General features: G+C 40.2%; 1 protein-coding gene across 1 annotated transcript in view; it reads right to left on the bottom strand.

Moving 5' to 3' along the window:
• ADAMTS12 (ADAM metallopeptidase with thrombospondin type 1 motif 12) overlaps window positions 1–24,020 on the bottom strand; it is a 348,871-nt gene that overhangs the window by 84,101 nt on the left and 240,750 nt on the right. The window contains exons 10-13 of the mRNA XM_047864323.1: window positions 23,300–23,392; window positions 21,731–21,876; window positions 16,734–16,903; window positions 4,878–5,011 (exon numbers count right to left, since the gene is read on the bottom strand). Coding sequence (XP_047720279.1) covers window positions 4,878–5,011; window positions 16,734–16,903; window positions 21,731–21,876; window positions 23,300–23,392 — 543 coding nt within the window. The remainder of the gene's footprint in view (window positions 1–4,877; window positions 5,012–16,733; window positions 16,904–21,730; window positions 21,877–23,299; window positions 23,393–24,020) is intronic.

Raw genomic sequence — 24,020 nt, 5'->3', positions numbered from 1 at the left:
AATGTTTATTTTATTTTTGAGACAGGGAGAGACAGCATGAACAGGGGAGGGTCAGAGAGAGAGGGAGACACAGAATCTGAAACAGGCTCCAGGCTCTGAGCTGTCAGCACAGAGCCTGACGCGGGGCTCGAACTCGCAGACCACGAGATCATGACCTGAGCCGAAGTTGGCCGCTTAACCAACTGAGCCACCCAGGCGCCCCTATTTCTTCAATATCTTGATTGCAATTCTTTTGGATACACACCCAGAAATCCCATTTCTGGGTCATATGATACTTCTAGCTTTAATTTTTTGAGAAAACCTCCTCTACACTATTTTCTGTAATGGCTGCATGGTTGTACAATCCCACCAACAGTATACAAGGGTCCCAATTTCTTCACATCCTTATCAATGCTTATCTTTTGGGTTTTTTTTATATTAGCCGTCCTAACAAGTGTGAGGTGATATCTTATTGTGGGTTTGATTTGTATTTATCTGATGTTTAATGATGTTGAGCACCTTTTCATATACCTGTTGGCCATTTATATATCTTCTCTCTAGAAATATCTACTCAAGTCCTTCACTCATTTCTTAAATTGGTGTATTTGATTTTCTGCTATTGAGTTGTAGGAATTTCTTACACATTTTAGATATTAACCCCTTATTATATGTATGGTTTGCAAATATTTTCATCCATTCTGTAGGTTGCCTTTTTTTAATGTATATTTATTTTTTAAAGAGAGATAGGCAGAGTGGGAGAGGGAGAGGGCCAGAAAAAGAGGGAGACACAGAATCCAAAACAGACTCCAGGCTCTGAGCTGTCAGCACAGAGCCCGACATGGGGCTCAGACTCACAAGCCATGAGATCATGACCTGAGCCAAAGTTGGACATTTAACCCACTGAGCCACCCAGGCGCCCCTATAGGTTGCCTTTTTTATTCTGATTATTACGTCCTTTCTGTGCAGAAGCATATCATCAATTCTTAACCCCATCGTTCGGGCTGAGGAGCGTACTATCTTGAATGTTATTTAGAGAAACCAGGTTCCAGTCTTTCACCCACATCTCCAGCCCTATTAGGGAATAAATAATATGTATTCTTAGCAATTCTCATATTTTGCTTACGGTTAACACTGTTTTACTTTGTAAATTCTCAAGTGACTGAGAACTGAAATACCAATTTCAATTACCTAATCCACCTGGAATGTCATCACTGCTTTCTACAGCCCTGTGGCAAAGGTAGAGATTGAAAGTATGTCTGGTTCTAAGATGAGACTCATTCCCAGCCTGTGAAACTTTAAGTGTAATGACAGGGCAGATTTAGGCTTAACTGAAAAGAACAGGTAAACGATACTGTCATTTGATAAAAGGGACAGTAGCAATAATGCTGTCCTCATCATAATTTTTGAGGGTTAGGATCTGGCATTCTGGAGGGAGATCTGGCCCGGAGAAACTGATATGGGGATGTTCAGCAAATCACTGAAACGGCCAAAATGGCCTTAAGAGAGAGCAAAGAAAGTTCAGGACAGTTACTGAGAGAAATGAGAGAGGGAGATCACTGAGGACAGGTAGAAACACTGTCAGGTAAGGTGGAAGACTCGGTTGGGATTGAAGACCACTGACTTTAAGGCACAAAGTCACAAAGTTGAATGTTTATTTTAAGAAGTGTTCAGTAGTCTGAGGGCTCTTGGGTGGTTCAGTTGGTTAAATGTCCGACTCTTGATTTCAACTCAGATCATGATCTCGTGGTTCATGAGTTTGAGAGCTCCACACTTGGGATCTTCTTTCCTTCTCTCTCTGACCCCCTGCCATGTTCTCTCCCTCTCTCTCTCAAAATAAATAAATAAACTTAACAAAAAGAAGTGTGCAGTAGTCTGATCATAAGAGCAAAGCAGGGTTGAACAGATCCAAGGTCCAGGGTGAAAGGTGATGAAAACCTAAGAGGAGAAGTCTCAGGACTTCTGATGTGATAGATCAGGAGACCTGGGCTGCTTAGGAAGGAAGTTAACCCAGAGCTATACTGACTGGGAGAGAGGAGAGAGAAGAAACTGAAGTTCAAGAACTGGTTCCCAGGAGAAACGGGTAAGAACTGAAGACTAGCAGACTGCCCTAAGATAGTAGGTGAAGCTGCACAGCCAGGCAAGCTGGGGGCAAGCATGGAACCATCTGCCCCTATGTTTAAAAGCTTATTCCCTGTCATGCCTGTGATTAAAGACGGGAGATACTCTGAAAGGTCTAAGTTTAAATTCACATCTTTGATAAACAAGTTGAAAAGTTTACTGTAAGCTTTTTAAAAATGGGGAAGGGGCTGGGGTGCCCAGGTGGTTCAGTTGGTTAAGAGTGCCACTCTTGATTTTGACTCAGGTCATAAGCTCACAGTTCACGGGATTGAGCCCTGGTTCAGGCTCTGTGCTGATAGCACGGAGCCTGCTTGGGATTCTGTCTCCCTTTCTCTGCTCCTTCCCCGCTCATGCTCTCAATCTCTCTCTCAAAAAAAAATTAATAAAAACTTTAAAAACAATGGGGAAGAGGCATAGATAGTTACTCCTAGAACAAACTCAGTCCTGATCAAGACTAATTCCCTTAACAAGAGAATCTGCAAATCTAACAGGCCAAAATGCTGGCAAATATTATAACTGCAAAATAGACAGCCGAATATATGAATATAAGCAAACATTTTCATATTCACAAAGAAGATAGATTATTATACCCTGCATATGTTTTTTTCTGATGGTGTATCTTTTTATTTCAATATATGTTCAATTCCCTTTGAAAAAACTGTACTAATTAAATAAGAAGACTAACAGAGCTGAAAATAACCACAACCTGGATCCTTGGAAGGTAAATTGTTTTCAGGCTATTAAGGTAAATTTGATTTGACATAATCTTTCAGCTTAAAAACTTGTTCAGTGTGGTCAAGAGAGAAAGTGGGTAATTATAGCTTCTAAAAAGCCCTGATTTCCAAAAAGAGTAAGTCAAGCTGAGAGACTCCATCTTATTCTATTAAGTTGATTTAATTGGTGTCAAGAGAGGCACCCAAGACCCCTTATGTTTTGTTCAAAACACCTGTGTTTTCCCATGCTGTGCTAAAGATATTGTCTCTCTGCTTGCAAACATGTTTAGGTCTAACAGATAATTTTAGTATCACATTCATTCTTGGTGATTAAAGTTCTCAGCCCTAGCTCCATGTGGCAATTACCTGGGAAGTTTTTAAAACGTCAATGCCCAGGCCCTGAATCCCAGAGGTTCTGAATCATTAGGTTTGAGATAGAGTCCAGACATCACTAGTTTTTAAAGGGTCTTCAGATGACTCTAATAGGCAGCCAAGACTGAGAACCACTGCTTTGCACTGTGATGGGGCTGTTTTGGCCCGAATTAGCTACACAAACCTTTCCCCACCGTGGAGAATAGATCTAACCCAAATAAATATTGATTACTTTTGGCTCTTTGTAGCTACAGTGATAATTCCTAATGAGTGTGAAGAAGAATTTCACGTGAGCTTCTTCTAATGTAGAGTATGACTGTGACTTCCTTTCAGCTCATTCATTCCTGGGAATCATCATGTTGCCTCTTATGCTTTGGTCCCTACTGGGATAAGTCAATAGGCAACTTGAAGGTAATAAATGTATCTTCCCAGGGTCCTGAACATTCATGGGCAAGGGCTTTCCATGGCAGCAACTCAGTCCAGTGGGGAAAAAAATTATGATAAACATTGGCAAAAACAAATAAAATGGATTAAGAGTTTATTGTGTGTCAGGGGCTCTGTTAGGGGCTTAAAATATATGTCTTTTTTCTTCTTGACACCAACGAGGAGGATACATTAACATCCCAATTTTAAGAAAAAGAAACTGAGTTTCAGCAAAATGGATGGAGTTATACAGCCGGTAAACAATGGTATTAAGTTCATATTTTAGACCCTGAGAACTAAGCATTATGCTTTACGAACAGTTAATTAGAACTTTATAACTTTTCTTTCACTGATTAAAAACACCTTTTCTTTAAACTGAGATTTATGCCTGGGTGTTGGATCACAAAACTTGTTCATCATTTCTTTGCAAACAAGACCGCGAGCACTGGAAAGGAATTCTTCAATGGTTGCACAGATAAAAGCATTGACGAATCAGGTCTCGGTAATTTATAAAAAGGTGGAGTTGAAAATGGAGTCAGTGTGGAAAAGTTAAACAGAAATCAGAAAACTTGGCTTCAAACTACCTGTCATGCCATTTCTCTTCCTGAGAAGACCATGTTGGCAATCAATGTAAAAACACTTTGTGCAAAACACTATACAAACCATTGTTAATTTCAGCTTTTTTCTCAAGTTTAAGTACTCTGCTGGCAAGTAATCAATGAATAATTAAAAAAAATTTTTTTTGATGTTTGTTTCTGAGAGAGAGAGAGAGAGTACAAGCAGGGGAGGGGGAGAGAGAGAGGGAGACAGAATCTGAAGCAGGCTCCAGGCTCTGAGCTGTCAGCACAGAGCCTGATGCGGGGTTCAAACCCATGAACCTCGAGATCATGACCTGGATCGAAGTCAGCCGCTTAACTGACTAAGCCACCCAAGCACCACCAAATGAATGATTTAATACCAGTCAAATAATCAGGGTTGCCTTTCCTAATAATTCTTCCTTGAATTTGGTTCTTCTTCAGTTTGGCCTTACCCTATGCCTAAAATAATATCACAGAGCACATCAACAAGTCAAGTAAGAAAGACCACAGCAGGAGGGAAAGTTTTCAATTTCAAATTGTTGACCCTGATGAACAAGTCTTATCTCATAGACCATATATAAAAGCCAGACCACGTGCAATTATCATGAAAGCAAAAGCTTAGAACATCTGACTTCCTAAGTTAATAAAAATCATGATTTTATAAAGTTGTAGATGAAGGAAACATACCCAATACCTTACATATGCCATTAATACAGACATTTCTGCTGTTGCCGCCTTCAAAGCAAGGGGTACCATCAATGACAGCATCCAGCATTTTCTCGGAAAACTGGCCATCTATGGGTCGGCAGTAGAGCTCACAAGGATGTGCTGGAGTGAAAAAGAAACAAATCCTTGCAAGTTAGCATTTTTAGCTCAGCACCCTTCCTGCAGGATTCTTTTGTACATACAATGCCCCCAAGTGTTGTTCATCTGGAAATTCCCATCTTTCACCTTTCTGTGATGCATGCTGAAATGTAGGCTTTTTTCTTTATCCAGTTAAAGGGTTTTACAACAAATTAAATTGGGAAGATTGTAACCCTTCGTTACAAATGATGAGATCTTTTTCAATCCAACACTGAACTGGGCTTGTAAAAATAAGATGCAGCGCTTCTGGGGTTAATCTAGAAGAGAAATATTAGCAATAAGTGCTGTATGACTCCAGACAAGCATGACACCTGCCCACTACTTGCTGTGAAGTAAGTGGACCTCTAGGGAAGAGGGAGTCCCCTCCTAGTGGGCCAACTCCATACTTAACACCACTGCCACAATCATGACCCTACCCCCAACAAATATCTTTCTTTATTCTCCTCAAATCCGAGAAGTCCTTGGACACAGATTTACAGACACAGAGAAACAGAAAGTCTGATTTTTTTTTTTATGCTGAAGCTGAAGCCTATAATGGTTTACCATAATGGTCTATCTCATCATGCTGGGTCCTACAATGAACGCATTCTAGGGTTGAATTTTCTACTCCCTTGTGAATGCGGATAGGGTGATTTCTAGCACAGGAATGGTTCTAAAGATTTACTTAATAAAATATGTACCTATACACAGGTAACTACAGTTATCAGAAAGATAGATAACTTTTAAAATATAAATTTCCTTAAGATTTTTAATAGGTAATACATGTATAAGAAGAATTCAAATAGCAATTTTCTTTTGAATATTACATCTTGTTTCTTTTTTTTCAAATGAAAAACTTGAGAATTTCTTTTTCAGAAAGGTCTTTCTAGGGGATAACCCCTTTTGGAGCTGTTTATTGGGGGAAATCCTTGAATTTCCTCATGGTAAGACCAGCTTAGGGCTCAATGAGACCACCCACAGGCCATGGACCCAACCCATGTTGGATGGGCGGCAAATGCAAAGCGAGAGTGCTCAACCCTAGGCATGGCTTCTTGAGGATGCAATGATCCATTTGGTAAAGAAATAAAAGTATAACTAAGAGCAGAAACTCAAACACTGAAACCCTGGACAAACTTTAGACAGAGGTCAAAAGCATCTGTTTAAAGCTTAAAGGAAAAGGGTAAAAGTAGATAAAGAACAACTAACTCATTTTATACAACGAGCAGTGGATAGGTGGTCTGAGAAAATGAACAAAATCCAAATGAGTTGGAGAGATCACAGCACAAAGTGTCAATGGAAAAGGGCCAGAAAACTCCCGGGACCAGGTAAGACATGGGATTATTGTAAACTTCATTCCTGGCAGTGTGATTAGCTCTGTCACTGCCTGAACTGAGCCAGCAGTATTTACAGGGAGCCTCCTGGGCACAGCTCTGCCCTCCTAGAGACAGAAACATCCATCCAGGTGTGCTGAGTAGAGGGAATCATTTCATGAAACACAGGGCTATTAAATACTTGACAAGTTAAGTAGAAGGATGGAGGCAGGGAAACACTTTTAAATAAGACTTTGATTTGAGCTTTAGAATTTGGATTTGAGATTTTGTACTCGGACACATAAAGCAAAAATAGAAAGCAGCCCTGAAGAGTTCTGGAGCTTTTCTATAGGAGTTACCTGTTTCAGCCTGCAGGGAAGGCCTGGGACCAGAGAGGGGCCTATGGCACAAAATTTAAGAAGGCACTCACTGCCAGGAGTTGCATAAATGGGTCCTCCTAGCAAGTACATCTCCATCCAGTGGCAGATGTTGCAATGAATTCCAGAACGCTAAAGTTCCAATGTTTGCCTTCATTTTACTCTCCCTGGACTTGTGCTATTTGACCCCTTCCCCAGGGGAAAACACTACTAGGGCCTTTCACTACTCTTATTTATATAGTGAGGTAAGAGGAATTTTGCTTAATAAAATAATAGCCAATATATCACTTGCACACTATTTCCCAGATCTGGTTGTTCTTCATAGTGGTTATCTACCTCATTTTAACAATCACAATCACCCTATGCTGTTATTGTCACCATTTCATAGATGAGGCATAAAAAGATTAAGTTTCCCAGGACCTCACAGCTTGAGTGGCAGAGCTAAACCTGGTGGTTTAGCTTAGAGCCCACTTTACTAGCCTCTAACCTACAGACACAGAATTTTCTTGAACAAAAGACAAATGTCTTTGATAAGCTCTCTAAAGAATCCGCTCTTCATGTTATTAGGCAATGCATTTATTTACAGATCAAATCTGAGGTGCCAACTTGGTAGAATTCCAATGGGGCTCCATTTTAATATCTTCACACAGGGCTTAAATATAGTGAGAATCATCAGACTCTGGAGCCATTTATTTCTACAGAGAGTATATGTAAAAGTTTTAGCTCATGAAAGTCCAATATTTCCCTGAGAAAGTTACTTAAGCTTTCTGTGACTCTGTTTCTTCATCCAAAAAAAATGGGGGTAATAATATCTACCTTGCAATGTAACTGTGAGGGTTAAGATGGAGATTGTATGTTAAGCGCTCAGCATGGAGCTTGATATACAGTAAGTGCTTAACAAATGGCAGTTATTATTGTTGTTTTCACCTCCGTATCATGAACTCAATAAATTCTAAAGGTCCTTGCAGCTGCCCCACCACACTCTGCTATCTACCATGATAGCAGCCAAAAGACACATATTTTGTAATGCTGATTCAACTCTCATTCCCACACAGACAAATCTTTCCTGAAATAGCCTCTTCTCCTTAGATTATTCTGTTATGCCACTTCTAATCAATGCTGCACTAAATTCACACTTTGTTTCACTATATTCTAAACACTTTCTGTCTTGTTGCTGTAGCATAAAAAATTCTAGATCCTGCTAGGTCAGTAAGTGGCTCCATGATCTCCCTTTACTGCCACTGTGGACCTGGTTCCAAGATGTTCCACTCATACAATAACTACTGAGGTCCTCACAGCTCTACACTTCCAAGACTATGGATTTTACAAGCTCCTCAACCTAACTGCCATACCCTCCAGGGCACTTCAGTCATTTGTGCATTGACCAGCTACTGCTGACCAGCTAGCAGCTAGATCCACAGGGATTCAGTTCTCAGCCCTGACTCTCACATCTTGCCCAAGTCCTTCAGTCTGCACAGAGGGGATTGGCAGAGAATAATATTAAAATCTCCAATGAGGTATTTGGCATTGAGTGGTTATTTAAATGTGGCAGTTATTATCATTAACCTTTCCTAGTAAATACTAGCAGGACATTATACCTAGAAAAGGCTCTTAACCCATGTTTACTAATTAACAAACATGATAAAGGTCAACACTGTTAGGGAGAAAATTTTGGACCAAGTGGCAAAGAGATCATCGCAATCCTGACAGATAATCAACTCAGTCATAAAAATGAACCTTGACCTTAGTGATAGAAGTCAAGGATGCGGGGGCACCTGGGTGGCTCAGGTGGTCAAGCGTCTGACTTTGGCTCAAGTCATGATGTTGCAGTTCACAAGTTCAATCCCTGCATCTGGCTCCACACTGACAGTAGAGAGCCTACTTGGAATTCTCTCTCCCTCGCTCTCTGCCCCTCCCCTGCTTGTGCTCTTTCTAAATAAATAAATAACTAAACAAAAAAAAGTCAAGGATATTCACTGAAATAATGAAAGTTTTATCCAGAAATAAAAGGACAAATCAATTTAGTTGTATTTACATAATGTTGTTTAGTATATTCACAGACTCACTGTGCAGTACTATGAGAAATGAGGTAAGCTGTAATGCCATGACGTTCTGCTAATGAATAAAAAAAGCTGCAGAATTGGCAAAGTATGATTTCATTTGTGTGCAAACTAAAACCAGCTGTTAACAATGGTTGCCTCTAAGGAGTAAGTTAAGCATGATGGGATGAGAATTTATTTTTATTTCATTCTATTATGCACATTTGCATTTTTTTTAAAGAAGCATACGTTCCTTTCAAAAATAATGTCTTGGCTCTCAGACAGCAACACTGGAAAGGTCTCTTTTCTTCTGTGAGAATAACACATCTCCATGGAGAGAGGCCCGCATTTCCAGACTTCACTTTGCTTGTGCAGTATGGGATTACTACGTCCTTCAAGGTTAGACAGGCTAGCTGACGTATGCTTCATGTAAGAAACACAAATTTCCCCTGAATCTAAGCACAGTGGTCTCTGGTGTCTTAGGAATAATCTAATAAATAATCTTTGGGCAACAACAATAATAGCTTACAGACCCACCTGTCCCGACTCCCCAAACTTGCATACCTACGACCGATAGGGGTGCCTAAGGCCTGAAAGAGCCCTGTACTTGAAAGCAGCCTTTGGGAATTGAAGGTTCAAGGCTATTTCAGCATTTTAGAAGACTGAACCCCACTTCCCTGTCTTCTCCGCTGGCCTTTGTTTTTCATGGCACTCTGGGCATGCCATTAGGTGATCTATGATAGGGCTCTGCAGAAGGAGACAGGGGTAGCAAAAGACACTCTTAGTTCTCAATGGTCATCATGAGTCTCAGGAGTCTGTCCCAGACATCAGCCTCAATGATCCTGTAACATCCACAGAGTATTTTCACTGTCTCATGTTTATTCATCTGTCCTGACACATCCCTTTGTCTGGATCATAGATTTTTTTTTCTCTACCTTTCAAGAGCTTTCAAATCTATTTATAATTCAGCTAAGTGAAACCTCTCAGACTCATTTACTGGTGAACTCTCACCCTTACACTGATTAATCCTCTCAAAGGAAGCTTAGGTAGCTGAATGAACTTATTGAATCAAAGGTTGCATTTTCAATTCCGGTGAAACAGGATGGCTCAACATTTTTGGATAATGATGTTAAAGAGTGGTCATTAGAAGTGAAAGATAAAACTTGGTACGAAGGATAAAAAATATTTCTTAGGTCAAGGAAAACTTTTGGCGCATTTCACGTTCGTAAGTAGATTGCTACTGGAGTTTCACCATTTAAAAAAGCCCAGTTTCTAAAGTCCATTTGCAGGCAGGGCCCCATGGGTATGAACCCCATGCAGTTGGCCAGGGCTTCACACGTGGTCGAATGATCTGTGTCGCTGTCTTAAGGCTTTTAATTTTATATTTGAACTTGTGTTTTCTAAGTAACGTCTGATGAGACTATGAAATGTGTTATACCAGCAGAAGATGCATGTTATACACACACCTGCTGTTTCTTTCCAGATTTTAAGAAATACCAAACCTGAAGCAAAAGGCATAACTTAAAATGTTTTATTGTTGTAACAAGAAATATTTAACTTAAGGCAGAAACTCAGTTTAATCAGCTGAGCTGAGCCTTTAGATAAGCTTGGAGGAAATAACAAAAATATATGAAAAGTCCTGACCAAAAGCTCAACCCAAACTCAAATAATTACCAGGACTCTGTAACTTTGGCTAGTCTAAACTTGTATAGTCTTTTACCTTCTGATAGGGTAATATTACAATCCCTAAATATATCAAAATATATATTAATTAAACATAAGAAGGTATTAAAATTAATATATTCTACAATAACCATGGAGGTATAAAAAGCAAGAACAGAGCTATTTTTTTTTAATAAATTAAACCTAGGGGGTGCCTCTGTGGCTCAGTTGGTTGAATGTCTGATCTTGGTTTTGGCTCAGGTCATAATCTCATGGTTTATGAGTTCGAGCCCCACGTTGGACTCTACACTGACAGTGTAGAGACTGCTTGGGATTCTCTCTCTCCCTCTCTCTGCTCCTCCCCCGTTGTTGCTTTCTCTCTCCCTCCCTCCCTCTCTCTCTCTCTCAAAATAAATAAATAAACTTTAAAAAATTAAAATAACTAAACCTATTTCACTAATATCTTAGACTTTCTATTTACTATAAATTTTTGTGTTATGTTATCTTTTGATTATGATGTTCAAGAATTGTGATACTACATTTGGAATTACAATTTAATTTATTTGAGAAATATAGTAATTTTGTGATAATGCTTAAATGTTGAGAAAAAAATGGTTTTCAAAGATTCAAGACAGATTAGTTGAACAAACCTAGCATTCATCATAATGCAAATAATTTTGGGGGCTCATCTACCCCCAACCAGAATTCCTGGGCCATGAAATCATCTGTTTTTTAAAATAGAAACATCATCCTAGGTAAAATTCAAAACCCAATGCATTGTTGTTAAGGACACAGGCTAATCACAGTCTCTGTTTTACTGGTTAATATTTAGGCTGCGGAGTTGGGCCTGGGCTAACTCCTCCTGGCTCTACTGTAGAGTCTGAGTTTGGGCAAGTCAATTCTCTACATCTATTAGCATGTCCGTAAAAATTGGGTCAAAACCTTAAATTTCCTCACAGGATTTTCTTATGGAGATAAAATCAGGAAAATGCACATACCATACTGAGTGAAGCGCCTGGCACAGAGCAAACACTGACATAAATTTAATATAAGCCATTCTCATTGTCAGTTAGGAATTCGTTTCATCGCAAAGAGCAGAAAAATGTTGCTTCCTTGTCTTAAATAGACAGGAGTTTATTTCTCCCACATGACAGGAAATTCAGAGGCAGTGATGAGTGAGCTTGGGAAGCTCAGGGCAAAATACAGGCTGGCACACACCCCCTTTCCCAGGTGGAATATGTGTGATATTCCTCGGACACTCCTGGCTGCCCAAGAGCAAAGGGAAGGGGTTTAAGTGCTTGCCATGGTGATGTGGGAAACTAACACAAATGAAAAATTAAATTTCCTTACTGCCTACAGCCCATTGACAAGTCTTTGAGACCAGCAGAGTGACTTCCCTCTAGGAGTTCAGCTACCTTGATGATGACACTTTGCTGGGGGCAAAAGAGAATCTTAGCTTAACATTATCCCAACCTCGAGGATCCTGTAAGTCTACTTCCTTTATCTCAACTGCTCCAAGATATATGCTGACAATCATACTCCAAGCTTAGGCCGTGCCCCCCGCCATATACATCTGAAGGGTCTCATGACTGTGGTTTTATTAAACAGTAATAAGTGGTGTTTCCCTAGCAACAACTGGCCCCTCAAAGTCCTGGAAACCTTGCTTCCAAAATACCTTAGAGTCTTACTCTATCCTTGACCCCCTTCCAACCTGAGGGTCTATAATGAGTTACCCGTCACAACCCCAGTGCAGCTCTTCCTGCCCACAGGTCCTGTCCCAGTGCTTTAATAAAATCACCTTTTTGCACCAGACGTCTTCAAGAATTCTTTCTTGGCCACCAGCTCTGGACCCCACCATCACCCCAAAACTTCATCAGTAGGAGTATAAATCTCTCCTCCTTCCAGTCTTCCTGCTCAGCCATCTCAGCAGGGGCATCAGCTTTCTGGCTGCAGTGTGATCTGCTGTACCCCAGACAGCAGGAGGGGGAAGGGTGCATGGCAGAAAGGTAAGGGGGTGAGGGCCAGCGGGGTCAGTGCCTATTAAAAGCCCTCCCAGAAGCCTTACCCAAGTGGGGACTCAATCTTTATCTCTTTGGTCAGGATTGGGTTTCCTGGGCATATGGGTTCCTGAGTCTTTCCGTTTTCCCTCTTCTACTGTAGAGGAAAGTGAGGGTGAAGAGGGTTGTGATTGGCTTTGAGGTGTCTGCAAACATCATCCTTATTAGTCCATCATTTCCTCTCTTGAAGCCATAGGAATCCCTAACTAGTCAAAACAGGGGCTTCTGGCTAAACGATCTCCCAGTTGCTCCCCACACTTATATTCTCTTTAAAGATTGTTTCTCTCGAAATCCCAAGTATTCCTGTAATAAGCTCTGTGCACACCACCCAGGCCCCCCAGGTGCTGGGACTCATCCCTCCAGCTCCTGGGAGCACTGCCAGCACTAGCCCTGAGAGCTTCCTTACCAAGGACACTCACTCCTTCCCAGGGAGGACCACACGCAGGGACCAGTCCCCATGGGGCATAAAGGTTTGGCTCTCCCACTTCAACCTGGAAACCCAGAAAGCCTGTTCCAGCCGCAGAGCGCCCTGTGGGGTAGGATAAGGCCTCTGCTGAGCCTGCACTGTAGCTCAGCTCCCCCTGCACACTCCCTCTTCCTTCCCTCTTCCCCCTCTTCTTCCACAGCTGCTGAACCTCCTGTATGCTACTCCTGTCTCAGAGTCTGCTTCCGAGGGAATCCTAACTGCAGCAACTCCTGAAAGGTATTCCTGAAGGATCCTATTCCATGAGGAGCAGATGTGGTTCAACTTCACGTCAGACCCTCCACATTTGCTGGGAACCTCACTGGCTTCAAGCATTAATAAGGCTTAAATATCTAGACGCAACAACTGAAAAATGAGCCTAAATGAATTTGGGCTAAATTAGGTAGTCTGAGAAAGATGAAGACCTAAAAAGAGAGAGAGATTCCAGGAAAGTGATGACATCAAGATCAGGCTCTGGTCATTTCCTAATAGAAGATGCAGGATATAAACACATTTCTATTAACATAGGCCAATGAAGTCCCTGGAAATCTATACAAATTAGCTTAGGTCTATCTATCTAACATCTATCATCTATCTATCTATCATCTATCATCTATCTATCTATCTATCTATCTATCTATCTATCTATCTATCTATCAGCTTCTTAGACTTATGCTTCAATTCCAGCTCCATTATATAAAATCCTGTAACCTTAAATAAGTCATTGTCTCCTCTGAGACTAAGCTTCTTTACCTGTAAGGGTGGGGAGGGGATAAGTGAGACAATACAGAGTCTCATGCTGATATAAATACTGTCTCAGAAAATGCAGTTGATCGTGGCAGCTCTTCATACCAGTGCCTACATGAAAGTGATCTAACGGAGTTTGGATAATTTTTTTTTTGCAGGAGTGTTGGTTAAGAGAATGTCTATATTGGAAAGGAAGTTGATCTAGATTAGCAGTTTTCAAATCTTTTAAGCAGAATAATTAATTTTCTTTTTCCAAACAAGATCTTGCAAATAAAACAGATAAAGTCAGGATTTTATTAAGCATAAATTTTGTAAGTTCAAGTACATAGCATTTAAAAATAAGTCAGTGGGATCTAAAGAAATTATTAAGATAAACAGAAAATTTTGAAATGAAGCTTATGGATGGCAGTTACAGACTTACACTGGCTGCAGCATCTAATTATTTTCTGTGAGTTTTTTGGTTGCACAATATTGAAAAATCTTGACTCATACAGACAAACAATTGCAAATGAGAACAGGTTAAAGAAACTCAACCTACAATCCCAGGATATTTTTCAATTAAATTATGTTCATGAGAGACTTTTATTTTAAGGTGTGCAGAAAGCCAAATCAATTTGACTGTGTAACTTAGAGCATTGTGGCATTTCATATGTTAAAACTTAATATATAATAATTTTGAGTGTAAGCATTGCTCTTTATGGCACTTTTAAATGCCAGTTTAACATTTTTTTTTTGAAAAATGAAAGTAGAATCAAGCATTTTGGGAAGCCCTGGGATTCCAAGCAGCAGAGTACGAAAACTACAAGATTTGATGGAGTTTCTACGATTATTCCAAATGTTTAAATCTATGACTCTTCTGTCATTGGCTAGTTAGTGCATCTCCTGAAGGTCACTTACCAAGACACTTAACACCTCCCACTGTGTGGGCTGAATACTCTGCTGTGTATTTACTTTATCCAATGGTAACTTCTAATGGTAAGGCTGGGAGGGGGAAGTGCTCAATGCCTGGCCTGGAATAAATGCTCCATACCTAGCTGTTGACATGAACAACCAAGTATACTTCTCTCTACTAGGGGTGCCCATCAACTAAACAAATAAAAACTCTGTAGGTTAGAGTTTAATAAGGGAAGGAAATCAGTGTGTTGATCAAGGTAGTAGCTACTTGGGTGAGCAGCTAAGTCATTATGCTTAAATAATGGCACAGGAGCCTGCAAGAAAACCACCAGGATGGAGAAGGAGGCTGATAGCCCAGGTATATAGTGTTGACACTCAGCTTAATTCCCTCAGATCAGCCTCAACATCAGTGACAGATGCAAACTAACCACTCCAAAGTGGGTGAAATTTATGTCTGCTTTCATGATTCATTTATTTAGTACCCATTGCTCTGCTATGTAATATGGAGGCATACGACAAACGCTTTTTAAATAAAGGAAAAGCCAAGCCAAACCAAATCTTTTTATTCTAAGCCCAGCTACTCAAGCTGTCAGGGTTCAGCACACACAATCCCCACCCTGCATCAGGCAGGGGGTGGACCCTGTCACAACCCTGGGATAGTTATGCTATCTTAGTTCTGGAAGGTTGCTCATTTGGGGTCTATAATACTACTGTCCTAAATAGTTCCAACATAATAGAGAATGTCAAAAATATAAATATAGATGGTACTAATTGGAAGTATCTTTCATCATTAGTTTCTTGTGTGTGTGTGTGTGTGTGTGTGTGTATGTGTATGTGTGTGTGTGTGTGTGTGTGTGTGTGTGTGTGTACATGAGTACACACATGAGTTTGGCTGGATTCAAATGCCAGGAACAGGAAGCTGAATTGCACTAGTAACCAAATGACTCATCCCCCTAGAGCAATGAATGATGCTCAACAATGTGGGGGCAAGGAGAAGACATTGCTCGTGACAACCAAAAGCCTTCAGGGTAGTTTGGGGACCCAATACGGGCAAAGCACCGCTGAGTCTTTCCTTCAAAAGCAATTGACTATATCATTTTTTTAACAGTCCACATATGTAATTTTCATTCACTGGCTGACATCTATGATTTCTCTTGTGTTTTCAGAAACTTAAAAAAATCATGAAATTTTGGGATGAGCACTGGGTGTTGTATGGAAACCAATTTGACAATAAACTTCATATATTGAAAAAAAAATAAAATAAAATCATGAAAAATTTTTTGGTTAGTTATTTTTTACTCCCTGACTCAAATCTCCTTAGCTCAGGAAAATCTTTTCTCTTTCATTCTCTACTTGAATAATAACACACTGCACAGATATTTTTTGATGCCAATCTATAGCTAATGGTTAATGATTCTTCTTCATTTTCAGGAGAGAAGGTGTAACTGGTGCTGATACAGGGGTAGCATTGCCAAAGTTGTCCCATTCTGCAGTTCAGTTATGTCACCACGCCCTGATGAGCATCCTTTAATTACTTCATTTTATTTTGTACCCTTCTTATACTGTCCTGTACTTTAAAAAAAAAAGTTTATTTCTGGCCCAGAGCTGGCTCTCACTTATTTCTGATGAAGGCATTCTTATCATCCTGTTTTTCCTTGTGCTTTTCTCCTGTCAAATGGAATTATTGACTCTATTTTAAATGTCTTCCCTTTTTCTTCTTCCAGTAGTAAGACTTCTCATGCTTAAGAGTCTTCAACACTTCCTTAGAAGTTTTCCCTGAAATTAGTCCAAACTTACAATGACCTTTTCTGAATTTCTGCCAAAATTATAGTCAGTTCACACTCTCATCAATGAGCACTTTCATCAGTAATCAAGTACTTTCATTGATTGCTTAGCTGCGCCATGTTTTGAAGGGAGCCACCATGTTTGATAAGCTTCTCTTTTATCTCCCCCAGAGCTCAGCACAGAGTTGGATATATTCAGCTTTCAACATTTGCTGATCAACCTAAGCAGGTCGTGTTTCCATTTTCAGAAGTATAAAACTCCTCATGGTACAATCCTCTCTTTATTGAACTTTGCAGGGCATCCCAGACATTCTGTGGTCTCTCTTGTGGTGGCTGCGGCCCTAGATCTGGAATATATTGTCATAGCTCCTTACCTGGATTAAAAACTGGAAACCAGTGGTAGAATTCATTCTTGTAGGGAACGGTGTCAAACTCACTGCATTGCATCTGCCGAAATGTTGGTGCATCTGGGCGACAGGGGTGGACGTTGCACAAGCGATAGCGTTTTCTTTCTCCGGTGCAGTACTTCCCTCCAAACTTTGGTCTATGAATGAAACAGACAAGTGGTTTTTTTAGTTTCCTTAAAGGCTAGCATTTTTCCTTAAACATCCCTTGGCATCTGGTCATGGCTGTTCTTTGCCAAACCATGTCCTGTTCTACCCTTACAACTCAACCTTTTACGTCAATTCTTCCAATTTCACACATTTTTTTGGTTGTTGTTGTTGCCCATGACCATTGAGTCCCAGGTTTATAGTTGCCTAATTTGAAATACTGTGTGTATCTTTTTGACTTATATATCCTCCTGGCCTTCAAAACTGAAAATATATACTGAGAAGGGATACATCATATTCTCTCCAAAATCTGCTCCTTCCCTACTTCCTACTTAGCAAGTTTCAATTGGTCAGATTTCAGAAGCCTCCATCCTTTGCCTTCCTTTGACCCCACTGTCCATCAGCCGCCCAATCATCAGCCATGTCTTTGTACTTGCTTCCTTCTCTTCGTTTCCACAGTCACCAAACTAATCCAATCTTTAACTCTATTCCTGTCTCCCCTCCACCCATCTTTTCCTTCACTCAATCTACTGTACACACATCTAGTTAATTTTTAGATTAATGTAATTATTTTAGTTTCTTGTTTCAACCCTTTTCACGGCACCCAATGACCACAGAATCAAGTCCAGCCTCTTCAGCTTAGCACTCAAAGCCCTCATGATCCTGACTTAGTTCACCCTAACAATTACTTCTCACCCTCCCTTTCATTTGCATACTGTTCCAGTGAGGCAGGCTGACTTATTTTATGTTTCTTTTCTGTGCCTCTGGATAGACTTCCCCTCTGGTAAGTCTCTGAATGTCTACATGCTACCTATGCTTTCAGGACCGAATAATGCTATGTCTCCATCATGAATTCTTCTTGGATTTCTGCCAGAAGTAGTCTCTTTCTCCTTTTCAGTGACACTTGATTGAACCTACTATCTACTTCCAGCACTTACCATTCCAAAACGTAGCTCACTAATGATCCAATCCAAGTTCTATGTCATGTATGGTCTCTAAGTCATACTTTGAGTACAGAAGCCTCTTAAACATTCAATGAATGAATAAGTTAATCTTATTTTAGAATAGTGCCTGGGTGGCTCAGTTGGTTAAGTGTCCAACTCGATTTCAGCCCAGGTCATCATCTCACGATTTGTGGGTTCAAGCCCCGCATCGGGCTCTACACTGACAGTGCAGAACCTGCTTAGGATTCTCTCTCTGTTCCTCTCCTATTAATTCTCTCTCTCTCTCTCTCTCAAAAACAAATAGAAACATTAAAAAATTAAAAAAAAAATCCTTCTCAATCTTTTATTTCCTTTGCAATACACTTACGGGCAATAACAACCTACCCAATTATTTACTCAAAAACGGAGGAAGAAATATAAAAAAAGCTGCTGTCATAGAAGAGGAGAAACTCTCTGTCCTTTAAGAAAGCTCCAGACAGTCTATGTATGCCTTCTTATCTCCACCTCACTGCATCTGAGATTAGGTATTGTGTCTGCTATTGCAGTGCAGCATAATGGGGTTAAATAGCCTGGGGTTTGAATTCTGCTTTACTTTGTATTTTAGTTAGATTATTTTGAACAAGTTACCTTAGCTTGTGTGTGTGTGTGTGTGTGTGTGTGTGTGTGTGTGTGTGAAATGAGCATGATAGTTCTTAACTCACATGATGGGAACACTGAGTGAGATAATGCACATATTTAGTAGAGTAGCTAACACAGGGTAAGAGCTCAGTAAATGACAGCATTTCTGGATTATTGTGAATAATAATCAACAAGTATTTATACAATACCATGTGTTCAACATCATTTTCAGGAAGAGGAGAGTACAAAAAAAGGGCAACCGATGCCCTGTGTCTCCTAGAAACTTATAATCTTGCTGAGGAGAAAAAAAAATAACATCTATATAATAAATGAGATAAAATTTAAGAGCAATTATGTATCCCTGACTGTAAATACAACGAGAGTTTAAAGAAGGGCGAGAACAGTGGAAATAAGACTGATTGGAAAGAATTCATGGAAGAATTGTCTTGGAGAATGTTCTTAAAGAATGCATGGAAGTGGCTTCTCAGAGCAATGGCAGAAAGCATGCCAAGTGAGCAGCCTAGATGAAATCACATTCTAAAGGCACAGGAAAGTAGGACATCTGCCTAAAGTGCCCAACTGATAGTGGGAGAGCCAAGATTTAAACCCTCATCTGCCTTAATCCACAGCCTGAGCCCTCATCCACTGTGTTATATTGCCTGACCATGCAATCTAGGGGGACAGAAACCTCAAGCCTTGGCATCTGGTTCATTTCTGGTTGCAGTTGTACTTCTCATGAAGTTCTTCTTGAACAACCATGAGGTTTTCTATACCTCCTTCCCCTCCTTTCTTAATGTGGTTTGGGTAGACTTCTGTTCCTTGAACATAAAAGAGCTTTGACCAAGGCAGTTCATAATCATTGACTCCATGTTGAAGGTTCTAAGAATTGTCCATGATATTAGATTGGTTTTCTATTCATGATGATGGAGTGATACTCTATGACTTAGCACCTCTCCAGTTCGTACCATCCAACAAACATCACTAAAAGCCTTTTACAAACCCAGCTGTCTTCTCACTAGATATCTGACCAACATCAAGGATCCAGTCTCAATGTCCACTAGTCATGCTCTGACCTGAATCTGTGACCATGTTTCCATTGTCATTGTTTTCAATAAACTTCAGCAAACCAGCTACTGAGATCAAACATGGTCACTCACCTGAGGAGACTCTATGACAAATTATGGTCTCTAAGATGGGGGTTAATGCCATTTTCTCCATTAAGCAAAGTTAGAGATTCATCCTATAGTCCCTCAACAAAGATGTCCCTTTCTGACAACCACAGATCACCAACCATCCAACCAAGAGGCTACAGATGAGTGGTTGCTGAACACAGAGCACTGAAAATAGGTCCCAGAGCAAATTGCCTGCATTTCCTCATCTCTACAATGGAAATCACAATGAAGATTTTCTGTAAAAATAAAGTACTCCATTCCTGGTTTTGATTTTTTGAAGTCACAGAAATTTGCATTTTTTTTAAATTTTTTTTTCAACGTTTATTTATTTTTGGGACAGAGAGAGACAGAGCATGAATGGGGGAGGGGCAGAGAGAGAGGGAGACACAGAATCAGAAACAGGCTCCAGGCTCTGAGCCATCAGCCCAGAGCCTGACGCGGGGCTCGAACTCAGGGACCGCGAGATTGTGACCTGGCTGAAGCTGGACGCTTAACCGACTGCGCCACCCAGGCGCCCCAGAAATTTGCATTTAAACAAAAGCAACTTCAGGGTACCTGGATGACTCAGTCAGTTGAGAGTCCGACTCTTGATTTTGGCTCAGGTCAGGATCTCATGGTTTGTGAGTTTGAGACCCATATTGGGCTCCTCACTGACCATGTAGAGCCTGTTTGGGATTCTCTTTCTCTCCCTCTCTCTCTGTCCTTCCCACACACTCTCTCTTAAAATAAATAAATAAACTTAAAAATTTTAAATAAAAGCAACTTTTATCAAAGAGTAAGATTTAAGAAAAATTTTATCCAAATTCCTCAAATATATAGTTTTATGTGCGGTAAATGATAAAGATATCATAATAACTACTATAATATATACCATTCACTGACAGTTTAATGTAGTAGGTATTGAGTTAATTAATCCTTAGGAGAAATTTGTTACATATATTTATTAAATTTATGCATATATACATAGAGTAATATAATTATTAATAAAAAAGGAGAAGTAATATTTGGAACTGAGATAATGAGGACACTGTAATCACATTTATAATTAGTCTTCTAAAAAGTGTGACTCTTACCCTTCAATACAGAATGAAATTCTAGGCAAAAGAAGCTTAATATATTTTTTTACTTACCAAAGGCATCATATGTACACTTCTTAAAAATTTTACTTGGAGGGCGCCTGGGTGACTCAGTCGGTTAAGCGTCCGACTTTGGCTCGGGTCATGATCTAACAGTTTGTGAGTTTGAGCCCCATGTCGGGCCCTGTGCTGACAGCTCGGAGCCTAGAACCTGCTTCGGATTCTGTGTCTCCCTCTCTCTCTGCCCCTCCCCCACTTGCACTCTGTCTCTGTCTCTCAAAAATGAATAAACATTAAAAAAACTTTTAAAAAAATTTACTTGGGAACTAGTATACCAAGAAATAATGAAGTTAAGAATGTAATATATGTTTGGAAAACAAGGGAATTTAAATGTAATTCATATATAGTATCATTATACAAATTTAAAATTTGAAAGGGTTAAGTGCTTTAATTAAAAAATTGAAAGCTGCTTTGTGAAATAACTTCTATGGAGCCTTTAACAGGCTAATATGGAAGTCTATGGTTATAAAATCCTTATCTAAAACATTAAAAATAATTACCTTAAAAAATGTACTATTTTATTAGTTATTTAAGGGAAGAAAATTATTTTTATAAAATTATGCATTCATTATGATTGGAAAAAAGCTACAATATTATTAGCAAAATTGAGTATAAGTAATCTCTCAGTGATAGAGTGATGTTATCTAGAAGGATTTAATTGCATAATCTCCTAGGACCTTTCACATAGATGATACTTTTGAAAATGTGCTTATTTCTCCAAATGATGGAATCAGCTTACTTATCCAAGTGCTAGTAAGAATCCAGTGTCTCACCAAAATAAAACAAACAGAACCAGTTTTCTTCCACCCTCTAAGAATCTTCTGGTTCCCTTTTGTCTTTAGGAACCCATTTTATTTCCCTTAAGAGTCTTGGGGGTCACTGACATCGTGCTATCCAAGATTGGTCTTGGCACTCCCGGAAGGAAGGGAAATATTTTTGGTTAGACTTACTCAGGGTTGTTGCAGAGCCTCTCTGCACTCTGGGCTCCGGCCCCACAGGTCCTAGAACAGTGGGACCAGGGTGACCAGCGGCCCCAGCCTCCAGCAATGCTCTCTGGTTTCTTCCCCACTGTGATACATTTGCCAGCCATACACCACTAAAAAGGGAAGAAACAGGACAGGCATACATCACAAAGGTTCCCATTGCAAGCTGAGCCAAGAACCCCAGAAGTCGAAACCCAATTCTCCCTGAGCAAGCAGGCTTCCTGTGGTGACACATCATATGGAGAACAAAGAGCTCACAAAAAATTTCCCCAAGAATCTTGAGTTTTTGAATCAGAGAATGTCAGTAATTGAATGGAACTTTATGGTGTCCTATTGTAGCTAGCCAATGCTACTCAATGTTCCTCAAAGTGCATGCCAGAATGTAAGTCCACACACCTCCTCCTTCACTGAGAAAGTCTTGTTACGAAAAACAGCTCAGTATGCTTAGGAACACAGTTGCTTTGTAATGTAATTGATTGACCTACTGCTGCAAGTCCCTTATCTTGTTACAGACCATAAACAAACATTTTGCAGACTGACTGTGGTTAACACTTCTCCATGTCCTCTATGGGTATTTAATGTTCACAGCAGAGAACTCATACTCTTGCAAAAATCCACTCATTGTCAAAAACAAAAACAAAGACACTAGTTGAAGTGCTTTCTAATATCAAGAACAATTTTTGCTTTCCTGTAACTCGATTATTTCCAGTTCTAGCATTTCAAGTGGCTCAGAAAAAATTCCGTCCTCTCTCTTCAAGGCAATCCTTCAACAACTATCAGTTTAGGAAGGTGAGCATACAAAAAAGAAACAAAAGAAAATGCGATTTGGTTGTTAGATGATTTGGGCATATTTTATCTGCTGCCCCCTTTTCCTCATTGTTTCTGGTCACTGTGTGTTGTGACCAAGTTCTATAATTTCAGTGATGGGTCTGATGCTACTCAAGCTGCATAAAGATACCCAGTAAATGCCTAAATCTTGGGCTCACAACAAACACAACTGATTTTGGTGAGCAGCACATATTACCCTGTTCTCAAGCAGTCTGGAAGATTTCTAGCATCTGAATTCTTGGGTGTCTGGCTTTCCTGCTTAGTTAAATGGGAAGAACTCCAAGAAATGCAGTCAAATGAGATGATGAAAATGAAGAAAACCAGTGGCCCAAATCCAGCATCTTTGGAAGGAAGAAGCCAGTGGCTTGCCTTCTCAATTTTTAACATGGGGGGGGGGGCGGGGGCGGATTCCAAATGAAGGCTGATCATAAGCTCAGCAGATGTTATTGACCACAAATTCCACCAAAGTTCATCAGGGAAATTTGGGATGGATGTTTTGCAAGTGAAGTGTAGAACTGGGTCTCAGCCCTCTCTCCTCCACCGTCTCCAGTGAAGGCTTAAAAGACATCATGGAAATAAGATCTTTTCCTCTGGCTAGTCTGGCTGTGTGACCTCCATTCACCCAGACAGCTGCTCTCCAGGGCCCTCTCCCTACTCCTCCCAAGAACCCACCACCCTCCCACCTTCCTTCCTCAGCCTGCCAATCACCTTCTTCTCACCACATCGTGTCCCATCTGCAGCAGCGTCCAGCTTAGAGCGACAAAAGCCTTTCACTGAGCACCACAGAGTCTGGCAGACATTCTGGAAAACAAATGTGAAACTGTACTTTTTGCATTTTCAAAACTTGCACAAAAGCATTCCTGCAATGATGGTGAACTATACACTCAAGTCACCCACAAACTTAAAATAGTGCTACTGTTGTTAGTGAGGAAGAGTGATAAAAGGTGATCATTCGAGAACTCTCAATTCAAACTTAATTCGGATTTTGTCGTCATTCACAAACACTGGTACGGTCTACTAAGTGAGAAGAAAGCAGGAGATAAAACACATTTCCTAAGAGTTGAGACTAATTTCTGTAGGGGTGACACAGTCTCACTGACCTCAGGCAGAGTAACTGGTGACATTGGCCATGAAAGGCCAGCGCAAACCATGAATGAAGGAATCTGATTACAAACAGCTGGTGGTTATAACTTGAGCCTGCTCACTGAAAGCAATGGAAACTATTCCACCTACAAACCTAAGCTTATTTACTTATTACTCAGAGTAGCCAGCTTGTTTTATCCTCCAGGGAGTGAAATGAGTCTCCTCCTGGAGGAGGAAAAAGGGAAGGTTGACAAGATTCTTACATGCCATCAGAAATGGCTCTACTGCTCCTATCCAACTTTAAGCCTTTCTTCTATACACTGGTCATCCATAATTCCATCTACTT

Source organism: Prionailurus viverrinus, chromosome A1 (genome assembly GCF_022837055.1).
Source record: "Prionailurus viverrinus isolate Anna chromosome A1, UM_Priviv_1.0, whole genome shotgun sequence".
NCBI lineage: Eukaryota > Metazoa > Chordata > Mammalia > Carnivora > Felidae > Prionailurus > Prionailurus viverrinus.
This window is presented reverse-complemented; position numbering and strand designations above follow the sequence as displayed.